The sequence below is a fragment of the Amphiura filiformis genome, unplaced genomic scaffold (assembly GCF_039555335.1).
Source record: "Amphiura filiformis unplaced genomic scaffold, Afil_fr2py scaffold_594, whole genome shotgun sequence".
Classification (NCBI taxonomy): domain Eukaryota; kingdom Metazoa; phylum Echinodermata; class Ophiuroidea; order Amphilepidida; family Amphiuridae; genus Amphiura; species Amphiura filiformis.
Window position 1 is genome coordinate 1100634 of NW_027306058.1, and position 25606 is coordinate 1126239.

Sequence of the window (25606 nt, forward strand, 5' to 3'; positions counted from 1 at the left end):
GTGCAATAATTATGTGTACCCATGGGGTGGTGAATTCTCAAAATGGTCTGCCAAAAATCGCTTGCCCCACCCCCCTTTGGCCATGCCAAAAAATCTTTCCCCCCCCCCCCCTTACACATGCAAGATTTTTGGGAACCTGAATTTAAAACTTTAAATTGTCTTATTATATAATGCGAGCGGAGCTAGCAGGAAATTTTGCATATTTGAACGTGTTCCTAACGTTTTCCTACACCTTTTTAAGGCGTAATATAGAAACGGTGCCCAAAATATCTGTGCCCAAAATTGCTTGCCCCCCCCCTTTCGACCTGCCAAAAATCGCTTGACTCCCCCTTTTGGCCTGCCAAACAATGCTTGCCCCCCCTTTGGCCTGCCAAAAATCTTTGCCCCCTATAATTCACCCCCTGGGGTACATATAATTATTGCACCACCCCTAAGAAATATCTATATTGATACCCTAAGTGGCGTAAACAGGGAAATGAGCTAATTTGATACCCAAGGTTTCTTTTTGATGTTGCAGACATATGGATACTGAAGAAAACATGCACAAAAGTAACAAGAATCAATTCAAAAGTGGTGATTTTTAGTGCAAACTCACTCAAACAATAATATTACTAACCCTGAACGTCTAAGGATTTGGCTGAAAAGGGACCCCTAAATGGCGATTCCTTCTGAAAAAGTACCCCTTTTTCAAAAAGACGTCGACGACGTTGTGTGATGAAAAACATACCCTTTACTAGACCTTTTTCTTGGACACGGGTGCGTAGCATGTCAAGTAGTGAGTGCCCCCCGGGCCGGTAGTCTCATGTCAATGAAAAATATATATATATCACGGATATGATAGAAAGACCCATTGCAAAAAACCCATCACGAACATGATAGGAAGACCCCTATACTAGGCCTATTGACCGGTAGTCTCATGTTAATGAAAAAATATCACGGACATGATAGAAAGCCCCCTATAATCAACCGGTAGTCTCATGTTAATGAAAAAAATTTCACGGACATGATAGGAAGACCCCCTATATCGACCGGTAGTCTCATGTTAATAAAAAATGTACTCACGGACATGATAGAAGACCCCCTATATCGCCCGGTAGTCTCATGTTAATTAAAATAAAATACTCACGGGCATGATAGAAGACCCCCTATATCGAACGGTAGTCTCATGTAATGAAAATAAGAGGTCCAAATCTCCCCGGTAGTCTGATGTAGTTTGTAGAACAGGGCCGGTCAGCTGGCCTGTAACTTTTTGAGGCATATTTCGAACACTTTTGTAGAAGAAGACAATGTCTTTGCTAGGCAGGGTAAAAAGACATTATGAAGCCTCCCCCATCCACCCTATATTTAAAGATATATCACGGACATGTTAGAAAGACCCCAGTATCCCGGTAGTCTCATGTTAATGAAAAAAATACTCACGTACAGTACAGACCAGTACATCGCCCGGTAGTCTCATGAATAAATATAATATCACGGATATGATAGAAAGACCCCCTATATCGCCCGGTAGTCTCATGTCAATGAAAAAATATATTCACGGACATGATAGAAGACCCCCTATATCGTCCCGTAGTCTCATGTTAATTAAACAAAATACTCGCGGGCATGATAGAGAGCCCCCGATATCGACCGATAGTCTCATGTAAATGAAAAATATATTCACGGACATGGTAGAAGACCCCCTATATCGAACGGTAGTCTCATGTTAATAAAAAAATAAGGACATGATAGAAAGACCAGTACATTGCCCGGTAGTCTCATGAATAAATATAATCAAGGATATGATAGATGACCCCCTAGTCTCATGTTAATGAAAATAAGAGGACCAGACCAGTAAATCACTCTATGAACACAGATATATCACGGACATGACAGAAATACCCCCATATCGCCAGTCTCATGTCAATGAAAATAAATATCACGGTCTTTCCATCATGTCCGTGATATTTTTTTCATTGACATGAGACTACCGGGCGATTTAGGGGATCAATTAATGTCCGTGATACATTTTTGCCATTAACATGAGACTACCGGGCGATACAAGGGGTCTCTCTATAATGTCCGTGATATTTTTTTCCATTAACACGAAACTACCGGGCGATATCGGGGATCTTTCTATCGTGTCAGTGATATTTTTTTTCATTGACATGAGACTACCAGGCTATATCAGGGGTCTTTATATCATATCCGTGATATATTTTGTCATTGACATGAGACTACCGGGCGATATCGGGGTCTTTCTATCATGTCCGTGATATTGTTTTCATTGACATGAGACTACCGGGCGATATAGGGGGTCTTTCTATCATGTCCATGATATTTTTTCATTAACATGAGACTACTGGGTTATATATTTCTATCATGTCCGTGATATTTTTTTCATTAACATGAGACTACCGGGCGATATAGAGGGTCTTTATATCATATCCGTGATATATTTTGTCATTGACATGAGACTACCGGGCGATATCGGGGGTCTTTCTATCATGTCCGTGATATTGTTTTCATTGACATGAGACTACCGGGCGATATAGGGGGGTCTTTCTATCATGTACGTGATATTTCTTTCATTAACCATGTTAACATGAGGCTACCGGGCCATATAGGGGGTCTTTCTATCATGTCCATGATATTTTTTTCATTAACATGAGACTACCGGGTTATATAGGGGGTCTTTCTATCATGTCCGTGATATTTTTTTCATTAACATGAGACTACCGGGCGATATAGAGGGTCTTTCTATCATATCCGTGATATATTTTGTCATTGACATGAGACTACCGGGCGATATCGGGGGTCTTTCTGTCATGTCCGTGATATTGTTTTCATTGACATGAGACTACCGGGCGATATAGGGGGTCTTTCTATCATGTCCGTGATATTTTTTTCATTAACCATGTTAACATGAGGCTAACGGGTTATATAGGGGGTCTTTCTATCATGTCCGTGATATTTTTTTCATTTACATGAGACTACCGGGCGATATAGAGGGTCTTTCTATCATGTCCGTGATATATTTTTTCATTGACATGAGACTACCGGGCGATATTGGGGGTCTTTCTATCATATCGGTGATATTGTTTTCATTAACCATGTTAACATGAGGCTACCGGGCCATATAGGGGGTCTTTTTGAAATACAAAATTTGTGCGCGCTGCGCGCGCACATTGTCACGATAAAGCCTTTTTCATCTCGATCATAGGCATAAATAGAGTAAAATAAAAAAAAATTCCGCGCTACGCGCGCACATCCAGTTAAGCATTTTTTAAAGCTCCGGTATAATTATGTATGTAAAGCAACTGCAATTGTTTTTCGTCTGTGCCCAAAAATTTTATTTCCCCCCCCCCAACAAGAAAGCTGGATACACCCCTGATACATCAATGCAATAACTTTTGAGACCTTATTTGAAAGCAATTTATTTATATTTTATGATGTCCTGACAATTTAGGCCTATTATAGACATAAGGCCTGTAAGAGTGACACTGATAAATGATAAATTTATTGCGGATCTGTTTGCTTGAATTTGTAACAAGGTTGAAACTGTATAAGTTTAATCCAAAATAAAGCATTACCTATAGTGGAAACAAGAGCGGAGTATTTTAAGTACTATTATACCTTCATTATGATATTTTTTTCATTGACATGAGACTACCGGGCGATATCGGGGGTCTTTCTGTCATGTCCGTGATATTGTTTTCATTGACATGAGACTACCGGGCGATATAGGGGTTTTTCTATCATGTCCGTGATATTTTTTTCATTAACACTATGAGACTACCCGTCGATATAGAGGGTCTTTTTATCATGTCCGTGATATATTTTTCATTGACATGAGACTACCGGGCGATATCGGGGGACTTTCTATCATATCCGTGATATTGTTTTCATTGACATGAGACTACCGGGCGATATAGGGGGTCTTTCTATCATGTCCGTGATATTTTTTTCATTAACCATGTTAACATAAGACTACCGGGCGATATAGAGGGTCTTTCTATCATGTCCGTGATTTATTTTTTCATTGACATGAGACTACCGGGCGATATTGGGGCGGGTCTTTCTCCGGGGTCTTTCTATCATATCCGTGATATTGTTTTCATTAACATGAGACTACCGGGCGATATAGAGGGTCTTTCTATCATATCCGTGATATATTTTTTCATTGACATGAGACTACCGGGCGATATCGGGGTCTTTCTATCATGTCCGTGATAGTGTTTTCATTGACATGAGACTACCGGGCGATATAGGGGGTCTTTCTATCATGTCCGTGATATTTTTTCATTAACCATGTTAACATGAGGCTACCGGGCCATATAGGGGTCTTTCTATCATGTCCGTGATATTTTTTCATTAACATGAGACTACCGGGCGATATAGAGGGTCTTCATATCCGTGATATATTTTGTCATTGACATGAGACTACCGGGCGATATAGGGGTCTTTCTATCATGTCTGTGATATTTTTTTAAATGAGAGTACCGGGTTATATAGGGGGTCTTTCTATCATGTCCGTATAATATTTTTTTCATTAACATAAGACTACCGGGCGACATATGGGGTCTTTCCATCATGTCCGTGATATTTTTTTCATTGACATGAGACTACCGGGCGATATAGGGGATCAATTAATGTCCGTGATACATTTTTTACATTAACATGAGACTACGGGGCGATCATGAGTACAAGGGGTCTCTCTATAATGTCTGTGATATTTTTTCCATTAACATGAGACTACAATGAGATCTAGTGGGTCAGTCTTCTATAGTCCGTGATATATTCTTATATTTTTTCATTAATATGAGATTATACCGGGCGATGGTCAGTGGCGTAGATTTCTTTTTGACATTGGGGAGCCGAGTTGTTCAGGTTGTTCAGTTCCCCCGAATGGAGTCTGATTTAGGTGTGTAAGGTGCGGTTGTAACGTTTCCCCGAATTTCCAACAAAGGTGGGGGCACCCCCTGCCCCCCCCCCCTTTGCGCACGCCACTGTGACGTGAACAACAGTACTTTATATAGGCCCTACTTTAATACCAAGTATCATTTTAAATATATTCCAGCTCCCTTGCTTGAGCACTTTACCGTGGATGATTTACCTTACTTGGATTTATTTATAGGCCCTATTTTGAATTATATATTTAGTTAATATTTATTTATTAATATTTAGGCTGTCTAATTTATTTATTTTATGGATCTCTATACAATTTAAGAAAACAAACTTTCTTTATTTCTTCCTTCTTTTCTTTTCTCCTTTCTTTCTTTTTTTTTTTTTTTTTTTTTCTTTTTTTTATATATTTATTTATTTTCAGATTTATTTATTGAAATAATAAGAATTAGCATGCTTATCAAATTAATAAACAAGACGACTTTGGCAAGTCTAATTTCCCACTGCCAAAGTTTAAAGATGCGCGCCGCATAGCATTGTTATGGTATTATAACACTAAACTCCTTTACGTTTCAAACGAGAGGTATTTTTCAAGGTAAATATACCTGCATTTCAGTGTGAATGATTATTTAGTGGTGTGTGCCTGTATACTGGTGGTCCTATTTGACTAAGTTGCCAGTTTATTACTAGGTCATATAAACCCGATCTTGGTAAAATTCTCATTATTATTCATAAGATGACGCACGACATGAGACTACCGGTATATAGCCAAAGCCTAATTGCGCCACCTAAAAACTTATTTGACCCAGTCTAGAGAACACAGGGAAAACCTGAAACAATTTTTACCTCCTTTCCAAGAGGTTAAAAAACAACTTAGGCCTACAATAATAGGTCCGGGCTTATAGCCTATAGGCCTATATAAATAAATGTATGTAGGCCTATAAATGTTATAATTGTGATTGAATTCGTTACTGCACAAATGGATGAAGTTGTTGTTGGAAAGGGGAGGTCAAAAAAGCTTTGTATGTTTAAAGAGGGTGTCAAAAAAGTTTCAGGTTTTCTGGAGGGGGTCAAAAAAAGTTTTGACTCCAAAAATTTCCAAGTGCCCAGCCCCCTACCAAAGTAGGCCCTATTTATGAACACTCCCTTAAAATAAATTTTCTCGGCCAAATGCTGAAAAGCAATTTAATTTTCATTTTTTCAGTAGGCCTAGGCCTACTTGGTATTTTAATACCAAGTAGGCCTACTGAAAGAATGAAAAATTAGAAGAAACCTTAATCCAAACATTAGGCCTATTTGTTCAATCTTGGTGTTAGGCGTGGATAAAATAAAAAGTGTAAAATATTTGATTTTGATAGGCCTGAACTCGGGACCTGAACTGCCCCGTCAGCGTTTTTGAGGTCAACGTTTTAGCCTGTCAAACTTTTAGGCCAAAGGGGGAGGCAAGCATTTTTGGCAGGTCGAATGGCGGGGGGGGTCAAGTGATTTTTGCTCGGATTTTTGGCACTGAGGTCAAAAGGGAGAGGGGGAAGTAATTTTTGGCACATGATATTTTGGGCATGTTCAAATATACAAAATCTCCTGCTCACTCGCAATATGATAAGCAATAAAACAATTTAAGGTTCCCAAAAATCCTACATGTAGGCCTACGGGGGGTGGGGCAGATTTTTTTGCATGTCAAAAGGGGGTGCAAAGGTTTCTTGGCACATCTAAAGGAGGGGGGCAAAGATTTTTTTGCACGGCCGAAGAGGAGAGCATATGGATTTCTTGAGCCATTATTGTCCACCTAACACAGACAGTTAAGGGATCTAAAATGAGCGTTTATTGCGTTTCGACAGTATTTTTTGTGGGACATGAGAGCACCTCAGACCTATCGAATTGCATTCTGAATACGAAGCATGTCTTTCTGATATCAAATAATTTACATTTTTGAAAATCACAATATAATACAAATTTTATGACAAATTATAAAAATTTGATATTTTTCACATTTTGATATATAACAGTCCTCGAAGTAAATTATATAAATCTAATGATATATTCTTAAAGTATATGTAGCAGGGAGGAAAAGCCGACGGTCAATTGAAAATTTTGACCTTTCATATTGAAGATATGGATTTTTTTCCCAAAAGACCTAATTTTTTTTGGAAAAAAAAAAAAAAAAATCCATATCTTCAATACGAAAGGTCAAAATTTTCAATTGATCGTCGGCTTTTCATCCCACCTACATACACTTTAAGTATAAATCATCAGATTTATAAAGTTTACTTCAAGTACTGTTAAATATCAAAATATCAATTTTAATGATTTGCCATAAAATGTGTATTAAATTGCGAATTTCAAAAATCAAAATTATTTGATATCAGAATGACATTCTTCGTATTCAGAATGCAATTCGATATGTCTGATGTGCTCTAATGTCCCAAAATAAATACTGTCCGAACGTTCATACCCCAGCCCTTAAATAGGACCCAAGAGTCTTATGCAGCTATTGATTTTATCTTGTTTACACAAGTACTTATAAGTTAGTGTATTATTTCTACTAGCGGGACACCCGCGCTACGCGCGGGTCCCCGCTAGATGAGTAAATGGGAGCGTTCACTAAAAACAGGAGGAATTACTGAACAGGTAGAATCATTGCAAAGGTAAATTTTATTTATCTGAACCTGACCCTCTTTAAGCCTACGTTTCCATTTTAACTTCTTTCTTTCTTTTTAGTTTTTTCTACATGGGCCAATTTTGCTCCATTTAAAAAAAAAATTCTGCTGCTAAGCTTCCGATTTTCCGTTACCATGTTTTTTTTATTTATTCAACCCCGTTCCCGTTATTTTCTAAATCTGTCCTTTCTTACATTTCCATTTTAGCTTCTATTTTATTTGCTGCATAGCTTGTGATTTCCCGTTTTCGTGTTATTTATTTAATTCTGTCCTCTATTTTTCCCCTTACATTTCCTGAAGAGTTTCTTTCTTTCCTTCTTTAACCTATTTTATTCCCGCTTTCATTTTGTGACTAAGTATAACCCACATACTCGTACAGCCTGTTTGTCCTCATTTTGTTTTCTTTTTTATTTATAGTAGGCCTACCTCATCATGTTGTTTGTACTTTTTAACACACATTCTGTTTCCCGTATTTATTACGCTACGGTCGTTCACCCGTAATATCATTCATTACGTGACTCTGCGTCGTTTACGCGTGCCATGGCGTAGTGCTGCGTTACCCGCGCGGTATCGCTGCGCTACGCGAGCGGCTTGGCATTAGATACGCCCGTGCGACGCGCAGGCCTATAGCTTAGTAACGGACTCCTTTTTTGTTTACCTTGGATAGCAACGGACCACATTTTCACTGATTTTGAGGCCAATTCTTGACCGTTTTCAACCAAATAAAGTTTAAACACGTTCCCGTATATTCATCGATCTCCCGTATGAATTTGGCGACATTTGGATCGAAACTGACGGAGCCTTTATAGCGATACATACATAGATACATAGATACATATAGATACATAGATAGATACATACAACATTTCCCTATTTATAGTAAGCCTGTCCTCCCCTACATGCATGCACACACATTTTGCGCAGATGAAAAACTGACAAAAAGTTTGAAATTCCGTTATTTCCTTCTGTTTTATGTGAGTTATTGCCAAGAAAATCACAGAATATTTTTCTGAATACCTGTCCTCTATGATTATGTATTTAATTTACCATTAGAGGTAAAATATCTCAATAAAACAAGTGATTAAACTGCACCGGAAGTCTCTGAAATTGAAGCTAATTTGTATACAGTTCAATGGAAATTTTTTGGAAGTCGGCAACTCAATATCTGGGTGAAAATGAAACAGAGGTGCTGATTGGAAGTTGGAAATTACGGTAGTAAATTTCAGCCAATCAACACAAAGTTAATATAGATTGTTCAGCACAAGACAAGGTTATCTGTGGACTTTCTGTAATTCTCATAGCTTATGTGGTTGCGAAGTTATGATGCTTGGTAAATTACGCAGTGCAAAATTACATAAAAATTCTCAAAATAGCAGTGTGAAATATCATCATACTGCTCTGTTATACTTTGTTCATCACTCATTTTACGGTTTTGATTTATTTATTAAAAATATAATTTATATATGATAATTTAAAGCAAAATCTAAGCTTTCTAAAGCTGTTTCTGTAAGCTGAATATGTTACTTATAACTCCAACGCTGATCGTTGGAAGAAAAAAATGCTGATTTTGGCCTATCTCTCACCACACAACTTTTGTGCATTCAGCCTTGCAGAGTGACTCGATGCTTATATGGACACAAGAAATTCATATGGGGCAAGCGGTTTTTGGCAGACCATTTTGAGAATTCACCACCGTACACCCTGAATTATTGCACCCACAGCTCCTAATGAAAGATCCCCCCCCCCCCGGATTTTCCCAACTTTCTAAAGCACAGAGGCTTAATCGATCCTGACCATACAGCAACCCGTCCTGCTAGCTCCAGTTGATGTTTCCCCCGGTGTTTCCCCAGGATGTTATTATTGATGAACGGTGCTTTTCGTTGACAGAAGGATTTCGTGATCCTAGCATCCTCTTTTTATGACATTTTTCAGTAGATATCCACGAACAAAGCTTATTCCCAACATTTCAGTTGATTCCGATTTAGCGTTTATAGGCCTATGCATGCCATTTGTGTATTATGGTTATGGCACTGCTCAGCTCTGCTCCATAGGCCGCTGTTGTAATTTCGTTCTGGCATATACCAGTACCAGAACGAAATTCAAATTTGACGATATTTTTGCTAAACTAATTAATCTGCAAGAAATTTTTGGGACATAAGCATTATGTAGCCACTACCCAGAGGTTTCCAGTGGTATAAAAATCTCAACTTTTTTCAGAAAAGTGGGGGGGGGGGGGTGAGGCTTTGGATCACGAAATGCCCTTTTAAGCTGATTTGATATTACGATTTTAATAACATTTTTTTTCAAAAGAAGTACAGCAGGTAGACATTAATAAATATTACAAATTTAACATAATGTTGTTGCCCAAAAAATTCAGTGTGATTGATTAAAATAACATAGGCTTAGGAACCGGGGAGCTTGGGGTGGGGGCTCATAATTTTGGTGCGGGGGCTCATACCTTTCAGCCCCAACTAATCGTAGGTGAAGTTAAAAATTTGTGATAAAATATAGGGAAAATGGGTGTTTGTGACCTATTTTTTTCCAAAATTGTCTGACTCCCCCCAGGATGACCCACCAAAAATGTTTAAAGTTCCACCCCCATGTTGAAATAAATCTTCAAAAGCCAATGAATAAAATCCAGCAAAATAAAAGTGTAATGTACTATTATAAAAAATAATGATGATATTGAAAAAATTAAAGTAGGCCTATCAACATATCAGAGGATAAGACATTCCACAACCCAATGGGGTTTCTGACCTTGTATGTCTGGCTTTTGTACACATGTGGTACAGTTGATCATACCTTGCATTGGGATTGTGTGCAAATATCTGGTGTTTTCATCCTATTATTTAACATTCAAAACATCGAGACTTAGGAATAAAATTAATGCAGTGGGACAATATGAATGTTTCCTGTAAGAAAATCAAATATCAGTCATAAGTCTCAACTATTAGCTTGTTGGCTGCAGTTGTAAAATTACCATTTTGTGTGTGTGGCAATGGGGACTTTGCCTTTAAAATTAGGTTATTCGCTACTTGCACGGTTCCGCCATTATGCACTATGTGCGGGAGAGCCTCGAACTGGCAGCATACATGAATGGGAATTGAACTAGTCATAACGTTCTGTGTAAGGTTACATAATTCTTCCTTTCATGTATGCTGCCAGTTCGAGGCTCTCCCGCACATAGTGCATAATGGCGGAACCGTGCAAGTAGCGAATATTGATCAAATTTCCCAAAGTACTATGTAGTGCATTGTAGGAATGCCTTTAAGCCTCCTCTGTCAATTATAATAGCTTATAATATTGCCATTTCCTGTCCGGTTGACTCTTTTGAAATAAAAAGGGTGTTGGACAGTATCAACAAAGAAGAAGAATAAACAGAATAAATAAAATATAAAATAATAAAGTATTAATTTAAAAAAATAAATTATTGATATACTAAAAGTAGGCCTAGTCAATGACTATAAACTACAAGACGCCCGATGACCGTGCGTAGTTGTTGCCAGACTGAAGGATCCATCCTATCATGCTACCCGTCATGACGTTGTCTTTTTTTAAAGACAGTTCTTGTTTAAACCACTGCAGTCTCAGTCTGTGAAGGATTCTGGTCAGCGTCCTGGGCAACGGTTGATATTTTGACTTCAATATCACTGATATTAGACACCAAGTCCAAGGTACAAAGCTCGTATTGTAAAGCATAATTCACGTATTTGTTTGGTTATTCTATACTCTACTTGAAAAATAATTGTGTTGAGGAGTTTGCACAGAAAATGTTGTTTCTAAAGCTGTAAGTGCAGGTAAGCTTAAAACTAAAACTTACTTCAAAAAGTAAACAGTACATACATGTACCACTTAGTACACTACAGCTATGATAGCAAATGTACTAGTGAACTACCTGAGTTAAATTGTACTATAATTGAAGACTGAATTAAGAAGAATAGTTTGCGTATGATGTTCCCAGATAACACACAGACGTCGGTTCGACGTCGTATGCGTCGGAAATACAACCAATACAACAGAACAGGCTTTTCCATACAGTGAACAATAAACAAGAAATGGAATCCAATGTTAACGCGGCTGTGTACTCTAGCCATTGTTTCTTTCTCAAAATTGAGTTTTTATGATATGTTTGTACCTTGTTATGTTTTTTATAAATACAAGGAATGAAAATCCAGATTTGTAAACTCCAACTGCAATATTTTAAGGATTTTATTTCACTATTCCACTCGTGTTTGAAATTGAAAAGGAAAGAAAATCTTTGTTGTACCAGCAAGGTACACTTGCAAGCAACAACTCATCGCGTTGCGTGATCGCGCAATTTGTTAACGCACAAACACGCGACGACACGCGACGCTTATCTGCATGCTTGTGGCGCATCTTATGGAAACACCACGGAAGCACTGATTTCACAAAAACCTAGTGGTCAAATGGCTCCGCTTTTAGCTGATAAAATGTGGGTTTTTCAAGTTCTTTCCCCGATTTAAATGTCAAGTTATGAATGGATTTCGCTCAAACTTCTCAAGGGGCTGTGGATTTACCCGATGTTCACGTAATATAAGTTACAAAAACGAAAACTGTCGCATTCTCCTGTGAGATTTGATGAAAGTGCAAAATGTGACCACTTTAAACTTCAACGGCCATTATTTCAATGTTCATTTTCTCGGTAAAATGACGATTTAGGTACTACGATAACTCAATAAATACAGCATCTATAGGTAAGCAAATATGATCATCGTAAAAAGCATGATCGACTCAAGAAACGGTTTTCTCATTTTTTTATATTTTGGTCTATTTCGGATGTAAGGCATCATTTTGTGCAAAGAGGGGTTTGTGAATTTTAAGAAGTTCATTTTGATGGCTTATATGGTCAATATCTCAAAAAATAAGGCCAATATCAAAAAAATAAAAAAACTGTTTTTGGAATGGAGCCTCAAGATTGAGCTAAAAACAAAATAAAATATTTTGGAAAGAGTGTTTTTTGTTATGATGTACCTAACAAATATTGCCAAAAACTCACTTTTTTGTGATTTTCTTTAAAGTTGTTGTTTTTACCCCAAATCTGTATTTATATTAAGATTTATTGATGTCTTGCCTTCATAAAAATGTATACTTTTATATGTTTTACGCGAATTATTACAAAGTTATTGCACTTTTACTACATGCATGTCTGAGAATACACAGCCACCTTAACATATATCTGCACAAGCGACTAATAGCCTATCTTTAGTATTGATGCTTTCAGGCAAAAAATGATAGCAAGAAATGGAAATCGCCCCAAAGGAAAGATTTTAATCGTGAAATTGATCGCCACATCTTATGGATTCACATTATCCTCCGGTGAAATGTCAAACTGTCAATTACAACGCCTACTAGTGGAATGGTTTTAAATCCACTCTCATCAAACTAATCAAAACTGTAAACTACAATTTTATCGAAAAAATCAAAAGAAGAACTACTAAATATTGCTTAGTTTTAATGATGCTTACCGATCGAAGTCGCCTTGATGGTGTATTTCGATCATTTTGCAACGTGATTGAAAAATATTTCCAAGACGCGAGTATCGCCATTATGCATGGCCCGGTAACCTGGATAAAATTTAACGCAATCGATCGTCCAATCCTAGTTTACCTGAGTGATCACGTGGTTTGCCGAATGATGCCGAATGAAGCCGAATGAACGGTATCGGTGTCGGAACAAGGATTGTTACTTGTAAACAAATCGTTTCGCCGGCACGTTTCAGGAAATAAAATTTACGATCTTTTGATAATTAGTTAGGGATCGCTTTTATTTTAACCTCTGGCATGAGAGATTGAGAATGTGGGTTAAAGATAAGCCACTCTGTGTTCTCATTTTGCAACTAAAATAGGCTTCTCATAAAGCTTAAATTTGCGGGCCATTATGCTGGCCATCCATGTATTTGAAACATGGTGGATATACCAAAGCACCCTCACTACGCTCGGGTCTGTGAGGGTGCTCGACCAGGCATACCGACGTCGGAAGGAGCTAGCAAAGTCGACCGGACGTCGGGATTCGTGTCGGGTGCTCATCGGGGGTGGATCCTGCCGTCGACACGTAAAATACGTTGTTCCAACGCTGGGCCGTCGTTTTGCCTACTGTCATGCCGATTTTATGCCGATGTTTAAAAAGGGTTGTCCCGACGTGGGGCCATTTGTTTCACAAAGATAAAAGCGACGGAATATCTTCTGCCGATTTCATGTCGACTTGAAAAGGACGTCGTTCCGACTTAGGGCCAATGTTTTGCCGGCTACGGACATGCCATACTTATGCCGATGAGAAAAGTACGTTGGATTGTTTTAGGGCCAACTCTTTGCCTACACTACTGCCGATGGTATACCAACATAAAAAGTATGTTGGTTTGACTTACACTTTTGCCAAACGGTCCTGCTGATCTGGTGGTATACCAACATAATGGTCCGACTTATAGGGCCATGTATTTTCCTTCGGATAGGGTATATGTAAAGTACGGCAACGGAAGTTGAGAAGGCATCGCAGGAGAATCCTAGTTGTAAACACATAAAACCATGACGTAGTCATACACCGACCATGATAAAGTAAAGTACATCATGTAGTAAATGTATGACCCCGTGGTTAAACATGTTTCTGTTGACCGTTTTCTTTCACATTACATCAGTAAACATCTGTGCCTACTTGTTTCGAGATTTAAAAAAGATCTAATATAGCAATACATTAGGCCCTAACTGATTAAACATGAGTAAATTTGATGCACATAGGTTAACACGTTACAAATTCAAATTAGAAGAAAAATATTTAGAAAATATTTACCTGCATAGGCCTATAAAGCTAGATCCTGTTCTTTCACTCTTCAATAAATACGAGCAGCAATCATTGCAATACAAACAAAATGTATAAAAAGTGGATCAGAAAGTGATGTAGTGGTAGGTGATGGCCTATATTCAACAACAGCGACTCCGTATCGTATACTGGTGCTGATCCAAAACTTTAAACAATAATGTGCAGCTAAAAAGATATAATATTATCCATAACTTTCGAAAAATATTAACGATATAATATTAGCATGATAGCGCTTGCCTCTGTGTCATTTGAATTTCAACTGCCACGCTGTACATAATTCAACGAGCGTGCATTGACTGTACATGTGGACGGCAACGGAGGCCAAAAGTTCACTTCCAACAGGGGTAATTAATTAAGATCAGTTCATATTTTCTAACGGTTTTGTATAGTCTCATCACCTGTGAGCTGCCTACTCATTTCAAAACAACCGTCGTTGATAATAGCTAACCTATGGCTGGGTCATCATTTCAACTCTAAAATCGAGATTATAATATTGCTACTAGGCCTGGGCCTATTTATTTTTGGGAAAATCTTTTAGTCACAGGCTGAAAAAATGTTTTTTTCCCTGCAAGCAATCCAGAATTTCCCTCAAGTTTTACCAAATTTCCTCCAGTATGACATATTTCCTTATGTATTTCTTTTTATTTTTTGGTCAAAACCAAAAATTTCCCGCAATGAGCTTCCCGATTGCCCACTTTTTCCTGCGCGTGTTTAGTTTTATGCTCATTTACACATAGGTTTAAATTATTATTCAGAATAAAAGAGACATGAGTTTTAACATATTGTTCAACACATTATAGGCCTAGCACTTTAATTAGACCAGGTAATATACAGAACAGGCTAGATGAGCCATATGCGGGGGTGGGGGTGGGGGTGGGAAGGCTATAACTAATTAAAAGCCTACCCCATTCCAGGCGAAGAAAATTTTAACCGCCAATTTTGCAACTTAAATTATCCAAATAAATATCGTCCTACTTAGGCCTATATACGAAATTACGGTTCACTGTCGTTGTACCAACGTGTTACTCGGCCGTAGGCCCGACTTTTTTCCGCCTATGCATGAAAGACGCTGGCTGACTGTTGTTGGCCCGACATTCTTCCAACTATCTGAAGAAGACGTCGTCACACTGCCGTAGGGCCCGACGCCGTTCGAAGAAGCAAGGGCGACTCACGACGTGTTCCCCGCCATGTCCAACCCATTGCCAACGTAGGCCCGACGTATCGGTGTTTACTGGGTTCTGTCAACCAGACCAAAAATGCTGTTCTGCGCAGGTCAGCAACCAATCATGCCAGCAACCAATCCTGGCAAAGCCTCTCGTTGAAATGAATGGAACAGTCTAGAGTCACTTGCCAGTCCTATATACGCCGTACCTATATTTAGGACTGGCTTACGCCATTTTGGATGTCAATGGGAAATACACACTTAAGGGTACATGCCACTAAATAGCTTTCCATAGACTTTACGTGCAAAATAGGGATCACGTTTTAGGCTATAAGTCGAGTTACATCTTACTTAATTGAAATATATATTTGATATCATCTTAATCAGCACAAAATTCTGCATAACATATCTGAAAATGACACCATATTTTAGGTCTACTTTTTGAGAAAAATAGCGCTATATAAAAGGCCCGATTTTCCCGTGTTTACGTCCGACTGCTAACCGTGATTTTGACCTCGTGTGTTCATGCACTCATCATCGTAAACATCACTCAAATTTTCGCGTTTTCTGTTCAAATTAGTAGAGATCACATTCACAAGTTCTAGCAAAACACGATTTGCAAAACTAAAATTCTTAATATGTACCGATTTTGTACAATTTTTATGCAAAGTTGGGACTATAGTCGTGATAAACTTTTACCGGAAACCGCTTCACAGGCGGATTTAGTGGTATGAACCCTTGAAGAGGCTAAAACATCGTTTTTAGGCCTTGAAAATGATTTTGTTATCTTTTTCACTACATTTTGAATTAATTGTAAGAAATTTTGGGTTATTTTCTTTCATACTTTAGACAGGATGTCGATTTCAAGCACAAGCATGCATAGCCGACAATTGCCATTTTTCGTCATTTTGATGCACATGAATGCACAATGGTTGCTGATTTGCTATTTTTATGAAGATATTACTTGGATGTTAAGGTGGTACGAAAGGCAAAATCAAGTTGCTCTGATTGAGATTTTAAATAGACTTGTTGCAGAGAGATATGCAAAATAATCTTAATTCTAAAATTTGAGTTAATCGGACAAACGGTTTTTGAGATATTGCTGTTGAAAGATTCTTTGTATTCTATTGTTTTTGCCAATATATTGATGAAGTTAATGAAGAAAATTGGCAAAATGTGCTCATTAATATTAATTTTTGCCAATATTTTCCCAATATTTTATGAATAAACCTTCATACTACTTTTATTTTAAGAATTTTGACCTGAAACTTTGCCAATGTGTCTCTATTACCTAAACCTTTAACATGTGATTTGTCCAGCCTATCTAATTTGCATATTTGCATAATTAATTAGCTTAAGTATAATGCTAATTAATTATGCAAATATGCAAATTAGATGTATGGAAAATCACATGATAATGTTTTTAGGCCATAGAAACACATTGGCAAAGTTTTATGTCAAAATCATATAAAATAAAAGTAGTATGAAGGTTTATTCATAAGATATTGGTATAATATTGGCAAACATGAATATTCATGAGCACATTTTGCCAATTTTCCTCATTAACTTCATCAATATATTGACAAAAACAATAGAATACAAAGAAACTAAAACATGCATATCTTGACAACCGTGATGTCCGATTTCCTTCAAACAAAAACTATTTTGCTCAGTGTATTTAGCTTAACTTATTCAATCTATTCAAATGGTTCTAAATTCAGTTTCTGTTTTCCAGAAACATCGTTTCGAACCCCCTTAAGAGTAAACGTTCTTTGAACATCTTTTACAAGTGCATAACTTCAAAATTAAAACATTCTCAGTACCTGCAGAATATTTAAAAAGACAAGAAATGTCAATCAAGTAGGCCTACCCCCTCCAGCGTCACTTTTAACCCGTTTTGTCCAAAAAGCAAATGTAATGAATGGCTATTTGAAATTAAATATTAATATAAATAAAACTATGAATGTTATGACAATTTAAAATACGGGACAGTGGTATAAATAAAGCAAACTAGAAACTTAAATATCTTAAATCTAATTTTTTATGTAATTTTATTAAAATTGAAGGCCAAAACTTGAGTTTAAATGACAAAAAATTGGTTAAAAATAACAATGAAATTGAAAAACTTTTGTAATTTAAACACCAATAAACAATGTTTTCAATATTTTGTAACTCTTCTTAATTCATATCAAAAGGTTTCAAACTTCTACTAAAATCCGAACTTTTATTAAATTGGAAATAAAAGCAGGCCTATTCGCTGCAAACGCACATACAGCGAAAAAACCTGGCATGACGCCCATGAACGCGCTTGTTGATGTCCCTCCTCTTTTCTTCGCGTGCATTTTAAATAGATAAAGACGCGCGGAAAACGCATGGAATTGCTCCTTAAATTTAAGGGTACATGCCACTAAATAGCTTTCCATAGACTTTACGTGCAAAATAGGGATCACGTTTTAGGCTATAAGTCGAAGTTACGCCTTACTTTGAAATATATATTTGATATCATCTTAATCAGAACAAAATTCTGCATAACATATCTGAAAATGACACCATATTTTAGCTCTACTTTTTGAGAAAAATAGCGCTATATAAAAAGGCCCGATTTTCCCGTGTTTACATCCGATGATCCGACTGCTAACCGCGTTTTGACCTCGTGTGTTCATGCGCTCATCATCGTAAACATCACTCTAATTTTTGCGTTTTCTGTTCAAATTAGTAGAGATCACATTCACAAGTTCTAGCAAAACACGATTTGCAAAACTAAAATTCTTAATATTGTACCGATTTTGCACAATTTTTATGCAAAGTTGGGACTATAGTCGTGATAAACTTTTACCGGAAACCGCTTCACAGACGGATTTAGTGGTATGAACCCTTAACGATTTGCGCAGCGCAGGTCAGAAATTTGAAAAAAAATCTTTAAAATTTCATCAATGTATATATAGAAGTGGTACCAACCTTATTGTGCTTGCTAATTTAAGACTCGGTTGAAACAAAATTAAGGATCGAATGCATTTTAGTGTCCAAAAAGGCAAAATTATCGTCAAAGTTCTGTCAATTCTGCACCCTTATGAAGTCAAGGGTTTAGAATTGAATCGGAATAAAAATATCCGATCTCTGCTATCAAAAACACAAAATTACAACTTTAATTACCTCGTTAGTCGTTACCTCGTTGAAACTTCCTCCATAGCACATCCACTCGGGAGTATCACTGGAGGTTGACTTGAGTGCTGGCTGGGTCTTGTCTAGTCAAAAATTAAGTTGGGGCTTCTGGCTGGTCAAACTTTTACTGTCGTCGTCGTCGTCGGGTACAGGCACCACAGGGAACCTGTTCCAAATTGCAATTGCCTCTGCAAAAAATGACTGCTTCATGATGTCAGTGTAAGGAGTCTCATGTAAAACAAGCTGGTTTTCATGCCCCCTTCTGCTCCTGCTTGGTTTTGGCTTGAAGTATTTTGACCCATCTATAGCTAGCCGGTTCATGATGATCTTCTGAAGGGTTCTTGTTCTGGTCTTGATTCTTCCCTCTTCAATTGTTTCCCAACTGATCTGCTGTAACATCTCTGTAACACTCGATGTTCGATGAAAATCACCCATCACAAACCTTGCTGCCCTTCTCTGTACTTTCTCCAGGAGATCCTTATTCTTTACCATGCCTGGATTCCAAGCAGCAGAAGCGTATTGAAGATGGGGTTTCACCATTGAGTTGTAAAGCTGCTCTTTGATCTTTTTGGTACAGTTGTGGAAATTCCTCATCAGGAAGTTGAGAACTCTAGTAGCCTTTCCGACTGCGTAGTGAGTCTGGACATCCCACTTCAAGTTATTCTGGATATGAATGCCTAAATATTGTGTGGAGGTGACTTCTTCCAGTGTAGTGCCTAGCATCTGGTAGGATGGGTGACCAGGATCCCGTTTTCTGGAGATACGCATAACCTTGCACTTGCTGGCGTTAAATTTCATTCCCCACAGTTCAGCCCAGCTAACTAGCTTATCAAGATCTTCTTGAAACTGCACTTCGTCTTGTGTCCCACGTATACCCCTGTAGACAATGAGGTCATCTGCAAACATTTTTGCAATGGATGATAGACCGTCAACGATGTCGTTGATAAAAGCGATGAAGTCGTGTGGCCCGGAAACTGTACCTTGCGGTACTCCACTCAGTACTGTATCCCCACTCAGACTTCTGGCTGTTTACAACCACCCTCTGCTGGCATACTATTAAACTTTAAACATACTATTGGCAAAAGACATTATTGCCAAATAATGTCGAATAGAAAATTCGACGTCAACTTTTCAAAATATTGGAGAAATATGCTCACCAAACATTGGGAAAGTATGCAATCCAATTCCCATTCAAATGTGTGGGAAACTGAAAGTGCATAATCCCCACTAGTCAATATTACACCTCATGAAAACACATAAAGTTGAATATTTGTATAACATTGTAGGCCTGTCTCATCTCAAGTTTTTATAGTGTGTTTCATCTCAAGACTTAGAGTAATGCCATTTGGATTTCGCATCAGGTTTCAGGGTTTGAATCATGCGCATTAATCCCACCGTATGGCAAGGCAAAATTTGTGTATCTACTCACTACTGGATTTATTATGGGTAGACAACTTACGTTGTATCACGCCCATCTTGTCCTCTTGAACCTAGAGCAGAGGGTTGAGTGCAGATATCAGAACCGGGGATGGTCCCCCTTCTCTTTTCAAATAGCTCTGACACTTTAACGTGCACAGGGATGAATCCTCCTGAACACCCGGCCAATGGCTTTAATACGCGCCTTCCGAATCACAGACGTCGCACATACATGTACACTACCCGGTACCTATATCTGCACGTGCTAAGCAGTGTATGGGGGCGAGAGAAATTCTACAAATTTTGTGATGAAACTGGACTTAATTGAAGGATTCCCGACCATTGGGAGGGAAGAGAATTTTTTCCTTTAAGGCAAGCCCAGGCGCGTATCCAGGAATTCGTAGACCGGGGGCGCAAATTAGATCTTATTCAAATACACAATATGGCCACGGATCGGACATCCCGGAGCGCTTATGCGACGTTAGGGGGTGTCTGAGGGGGCCCCCTCAGAAGTGAGAAAATTTTGCAAAATGAAGACCTAATTGAAACCATTTGGTAGACTATTTTGCACTATTATTGTGTATAGTTTGAGTTTGAAAAGGACAAAAATTTGCCAAATGACGGCCCAATTGAAACCATTTGTGAACAAATTTTGACCTTTATTGTATAAATTCCCCGGTATTGCTTTATAATGATGAACCCATGATGAAGTTGGGCATGCAGGGGGTGTCTGAGGGGGATGTGCCCCCTGAGAAGTGAGAAAATTTTGCAAAATGAAGACCTAATTGAAGCCATTTGGTGGACTATTTTTGCACCATATTATTGTGTAAAGTTTAAGTTTGAAAAGGCCGAAAATTGCCAAATGACTGCCCAATTGAAGCCATTCGTGGACAAATTTTAACCTTTATTGTATAAATTACCCGGTATTGCTTATGGTCATTTTCACGGTAAAGGGTGTAACTTTGGATTTTTAACATTTTGATCCGTAGTTTTCTAATAAAGCCACAGAATTCCATGATTTTTGGCCACATAAGTCATCTAGTTAGCAGCTACCTTGGGTAGCATAATCATCTTCGGAGTTACTGCGCTCAGTTTTAGCAGGCTTAAATGTACCTAATATTGCCATTTTGAAAAACTGTAAAAAACAGTAACATTTTTGTAAAACCCTGTGTTTTCTTCAGTTAGTTCATGGATAATTTTTCTTATCCTGAAAGTACGGTCATATGTTCAGTAAACACTGCCACATTAGATTTAATTGTGAACAGCCCTGTATTTTTGAGAACCGGACTTCGATATTTGTCGCTTTCGAGGCTTCATTTTCCGTTAACAATTGTTAACAAACTTTGTGGGTATAGCCTTGGTTCATAATTCTTGGTTATTTCTTCACTTCTTCTTGATTCATAACAGTTGATATCTTAACTTGAAATGGGTAACAAAAATTAGTTGATTTGCAAGCTTTTAAAATTTTTATAAAATCTTGACTTCAAAGAGCCGATTTTCCGTTAACTATTTTGAAGCCTCCGAAACAAACTGTTCAGCAAGCTTGGGCAAATATAAATAAAAGAGCTCATCCAATCTATTTATCAAAATGTAGCAAAGTAGATCCTCAAGTCACTTGTTTTTAAATCATGGAGATATATATCACCGTTTGAAAATGGGACCCAATACAAACTTTCCGTTAACAATTGAAGCCTCCGAAACAAATGAAGCCTCCGAAACAACAGTAAACTTAATTATCATCTATGCATATCTAAATTGGTATGTTCCATATTGATATCTGCATTGTAATTGTTGCATGATATGTGCAGAATGTCATAAATTTAAAAAAAATTGATATTATGGTTAATGCTTGAAAAATATACTGATATCCAAGAAAGCCCGCTTCGGAGGCTTCACATGCAAATAACACCATACTTAACAAATGGGTGAAAAAATTATCATGTTATAAATCTGCAATATCTGCCGCATAGAATCATTGATTCAATACACACAAGAAAATAACAGCTTAGATGATCCCAACAGTAAAATAATAAAAAAAACTACTTCTGCCATGTTTAACCATTGTAAACATGAAGCACAAAAAAAAAAAAAAATGACTTGCTGTGATAATTTAATTTTTGTCACAACTGAAATTCAATACTTAGAAGCAAAGCATGAAAATTGGTAATTGTGATATTTTTTACCTATTTTTTCATGTCAACTTGTAGTAGTTAGCCAAATATTTTACTTTTATGATCACCTGTGTTGTTAACTGAAGCCTCCGAAACACAAATCGCTTGAATTGCCAATTCTAAAAAATAACTCCAATTTCTGTGAAACTTGGCTGGGAGGTTCCTTTCATCAAGTAGTATTTGTACATGAAGTTAGACATTTAAATTATTTTAGGAACCCAATTAAAACTTAAAAAATATGTTTAAGGTTGGGAAATTTCCATTGCAAATGACCCTTGATGTTAAAAATTTTCAAAATTGCAATTACAAACATAGCAAAACATGGTATAAAATTTAACTTATATCTGTTGACTTACTTTGGAATGGGATTTCACATGTATTCCAGCTTTCATGTCATAATTTTCTGAGCTTATGTAAAATACATTTTTTCTTAGATTTTAACCAAAATGTTATGGAAATGTCAAATTTTTATCAGAAATCAAAAGGTTTAAGCCTTGAAACACTATTTTACTGGAATTTAAGTTGCTTCTATGCATGATTACAGTAAACAGAAACATATTTAAGTGGTTTGAAATTTTGACCCTAAAAATCAAAAGTTACACCCTTTACCGTGAAAATGACCTTATATGAATTATTGCTTTATAATTATGAACCCATGAAGTTGCGCATGCAGTGAAATAATTTTGCAAAATGAAGACCTAATTGAAACCATTTGGTGGACTATTTTTGCACTATTATTGTGTAAAGTTTAAGTTTAAAAAGGAAAATTTGCCAAATGACGGCCCAATTGAAAAAGGGAATTAGGGGAGAAATTGATTTCACCTGAAAATCGGACCTATATTTAATGTTTTTAAATGCATGAATGTGTTAATATTTTAATTACCGTACTTTATTTTCCCTCATTTCATCGAAATTGTTATTTTTATTGCTAACAAAATAAAAGAGAAACCTCTCACATAATTTTGGAAATTTAAAAAAATGTCTAAAATTCTAAAAATACCAAAAAAATACATAAGAGTGCAAAAGCTTTTTTCTTCTGGGTAAGAATTATTTTCTTACACGCAAGAGTTTTTTTTCTTGCAGGTTAGAAATTTGATAAATAGGTCATCATATACAAAATGCATTCATGGACCTATTTATCAAATTTCTAACCTGCAAGAAAAAAGCTGTTGCATGCAAGAAAAAAATTCTTACCCAGAAGAAAAAAGCTTGTGCACTTAAATGTATTTTTTTTGTATTTTCAGAATTTTAGAATTTTTTTTAATTTCCAAAATTATGTGAAAGGTTTCTCCTTCCTATAATTAGCTATAAAAATTGCCATTTTGATGAGAGGAGGCTAAATAAAGTAATTGAAACTTTAAAATATATATTAATGCATTTACTAAACATGCTAATACAGGTCCGATTTTGGGGTTCCCTTTTGGGGGTTGGGGCAAGGGTGTTAGGCTAGTTGGGCTTGGGTGGATTTGTATACATGTAGTAAGGTTTGGGAAGGGGTTAGAGTTTGTAGGAAAAACATTGAAAAATAAATTTAAAAAAAAAAAATCAATTTTTTTTTTTTTTTTTTTTTTTTTTTAAATTTTTTTTACATACGTTTACACGGTTAACCGACCGGATTGTGGTCCGTTTAAACGGTTAGACAAATAACCGTGAATTTACACCCCTACACGCTGCTGAACCACTCTAAACACCTCTGAACTTGAGAGTTTTGAGACGAGACACAGTATAAAAACTTGATAGTTAGCTTTAGTAAACTGTGCTTACTGTCGAGCGCTTTTGAAAGCATGAAATTTTATCAAAGTCCAGCGCTTTACCAACTGAACTAATGGGGTTGAGAAACAAATTTGCAGGTTTGCTTGTTCGTAAGATATGTGTATCAATGATTTGCTCAAAACCCTTTACACTTTTGTGGATGGGGGCATGGGGCACTTCATGTAATTGTTAATTGCATGTTTTAAAAGTGCTAGATAGTAAGCTAAATAAGGACAGGGAAAATGTGCAATGTGCAAAAAATGCCGAAATATGCATATTTTGGGTATAATTGCCCATTTTAGGTCCGACTGTGAATTTTAAGATTTTCTCAAAATAACCATTTTTCAAGTACTGCCACTCATTTTCCAAAACCTGAAGGTTTCACTAAAGAATGATCTGCAACACAATCCATGTTAAAAAAATTGTAAGAAAATATAGACGAAAAAAAAAAGTATAAAAAAAAATTATTGCATATAATTGGAACTTTTAGGGTGAAAAATCACACATTTTGGTAAAAAAAAGTGCAAATTGCGCAAAACTTGCATTTTCAAAAACAGATCGCTCAGTGATGAAGTACAATGTATAGTGTTTCACTGTGCAGTACAGCACCGCGGTCTGAGCTGAATGCATTATACTTGTTCTTTTCATAATTGTGATAATTTGGTTCGAGGTTTAGGCTTGGAGAGGGAGTCGATGAGGTGTCATTATCCAATTAATAGACAATAAAAGAGTCGAGACACACCGTGTAGATTTCCATAATTATCTTCATATAATAATATCAATTCAATGCATAAACATCTTAATATTCGATGTAAGTATGAATCTTCAATGTTCACTTCAGCTAATAGCTGCTTATAAATATGTGACTGCTCTCTTTAAACCCGAATCAAAGAATGCTCCTTTTTCTTTCCCTCAAAACAATTAATATTTATTCCAGTCGCGTCTCGCTTGTTAGACTCGCGTAAGCTTAGACACGCTGGACGCTGAAAGACCACGCAACAAATGATGCGATAAAAAACGCTAGATAAGCGGAGCTTGATAATTAAAAAGTAAGATCTAATGATCAATTGGATTGATCATGACAGTAATGATAATACAAACAGTTGAATATATCACATTATTATCGTACAATTTAAAAACATTTCGGTGCAAATGCAGTTACAAATCTGGAATATCTTATAAAGTTATTTTGCCAACTTTATGCTCATTTTATGAAAGCTGGTCTTAGTGAGTTAAGGCTTTCTGAACTCTCAATATACCCCCCTGACAAACCATATTTGAAAAGCTTTACACTATGTTTGATTTTGTTTGTTTGTAATTTCTTGTTTCAGTACCATGGCTAAAGATATGTCTCAGGTTGTGTGGTTTTTATCAAGTTGCATGACCAGTGAATAATGTAATGGCTTGGGCAACTTTGCAGTGATTAATTGGTCAAAACCATCACCATGACAACCAGAACAAAAGACGTTAGCAGATCAGTGACAAGTCCAAGTGGGTCACAGAATGTGATTGCCTCTTTAAAGGTAGATATATTGTCCCTGCCAATTAAATGAAGTTTGGAAAGGGGA

General features: G+C 36.9%; 2 protein-coding genes across 2 annotated transcripts in view; one reads left to right on the top strand and one right to left on the bottom strand.

Annotated features, from left to right (window-relative positions):
• The first annotated feature begins 11143 nt into the window (after nucleotides 1-11143).
• Nucleotides 11144-25606, top strand: part of LOC140145690 (epithelial cell-transforming sequence 2 oncogene-like) — a 47237-nt gene continuing 32774 nt past the window's right edge. The window contains exons 1-2 of the mRNA XM_072167377.1: nucleotides 11144-11215; nucleotides 25370-25561. Coding sequence (XP_072023478.1) covers nucleotides 25484-25561 — 78 coding nt within the window. The 5' untranslated portion in view covers nucleotides 11144-11215; nucleotides 25370-25483. The remainder of the gene's footprint in view (nucleotides 11216-25369; nucleotides 25562-25606) is intronic.
• On the bottom strand, nucleotides 18787-19605 carry LOC140145689 (uncharacterized). Its single transcript, XM_072167376.1, has one exon. The coding sequence runs from the start codon at nucleotides 19603-19605 to the stop codon at nucleotides 18787-18789; it is 819 nt and encodes a 272-aa protein (XP_072023477.1).

What these genes read in the sequence shown, in the direction of transcription:
- LOC140145689 (XM_072167376.1), bottom strand. Translation starts at nt 19,605, where the DNA reads ATGTTTGCAGATGACCTCATTGTCTACAGGGGTATACGTGGGACACAA.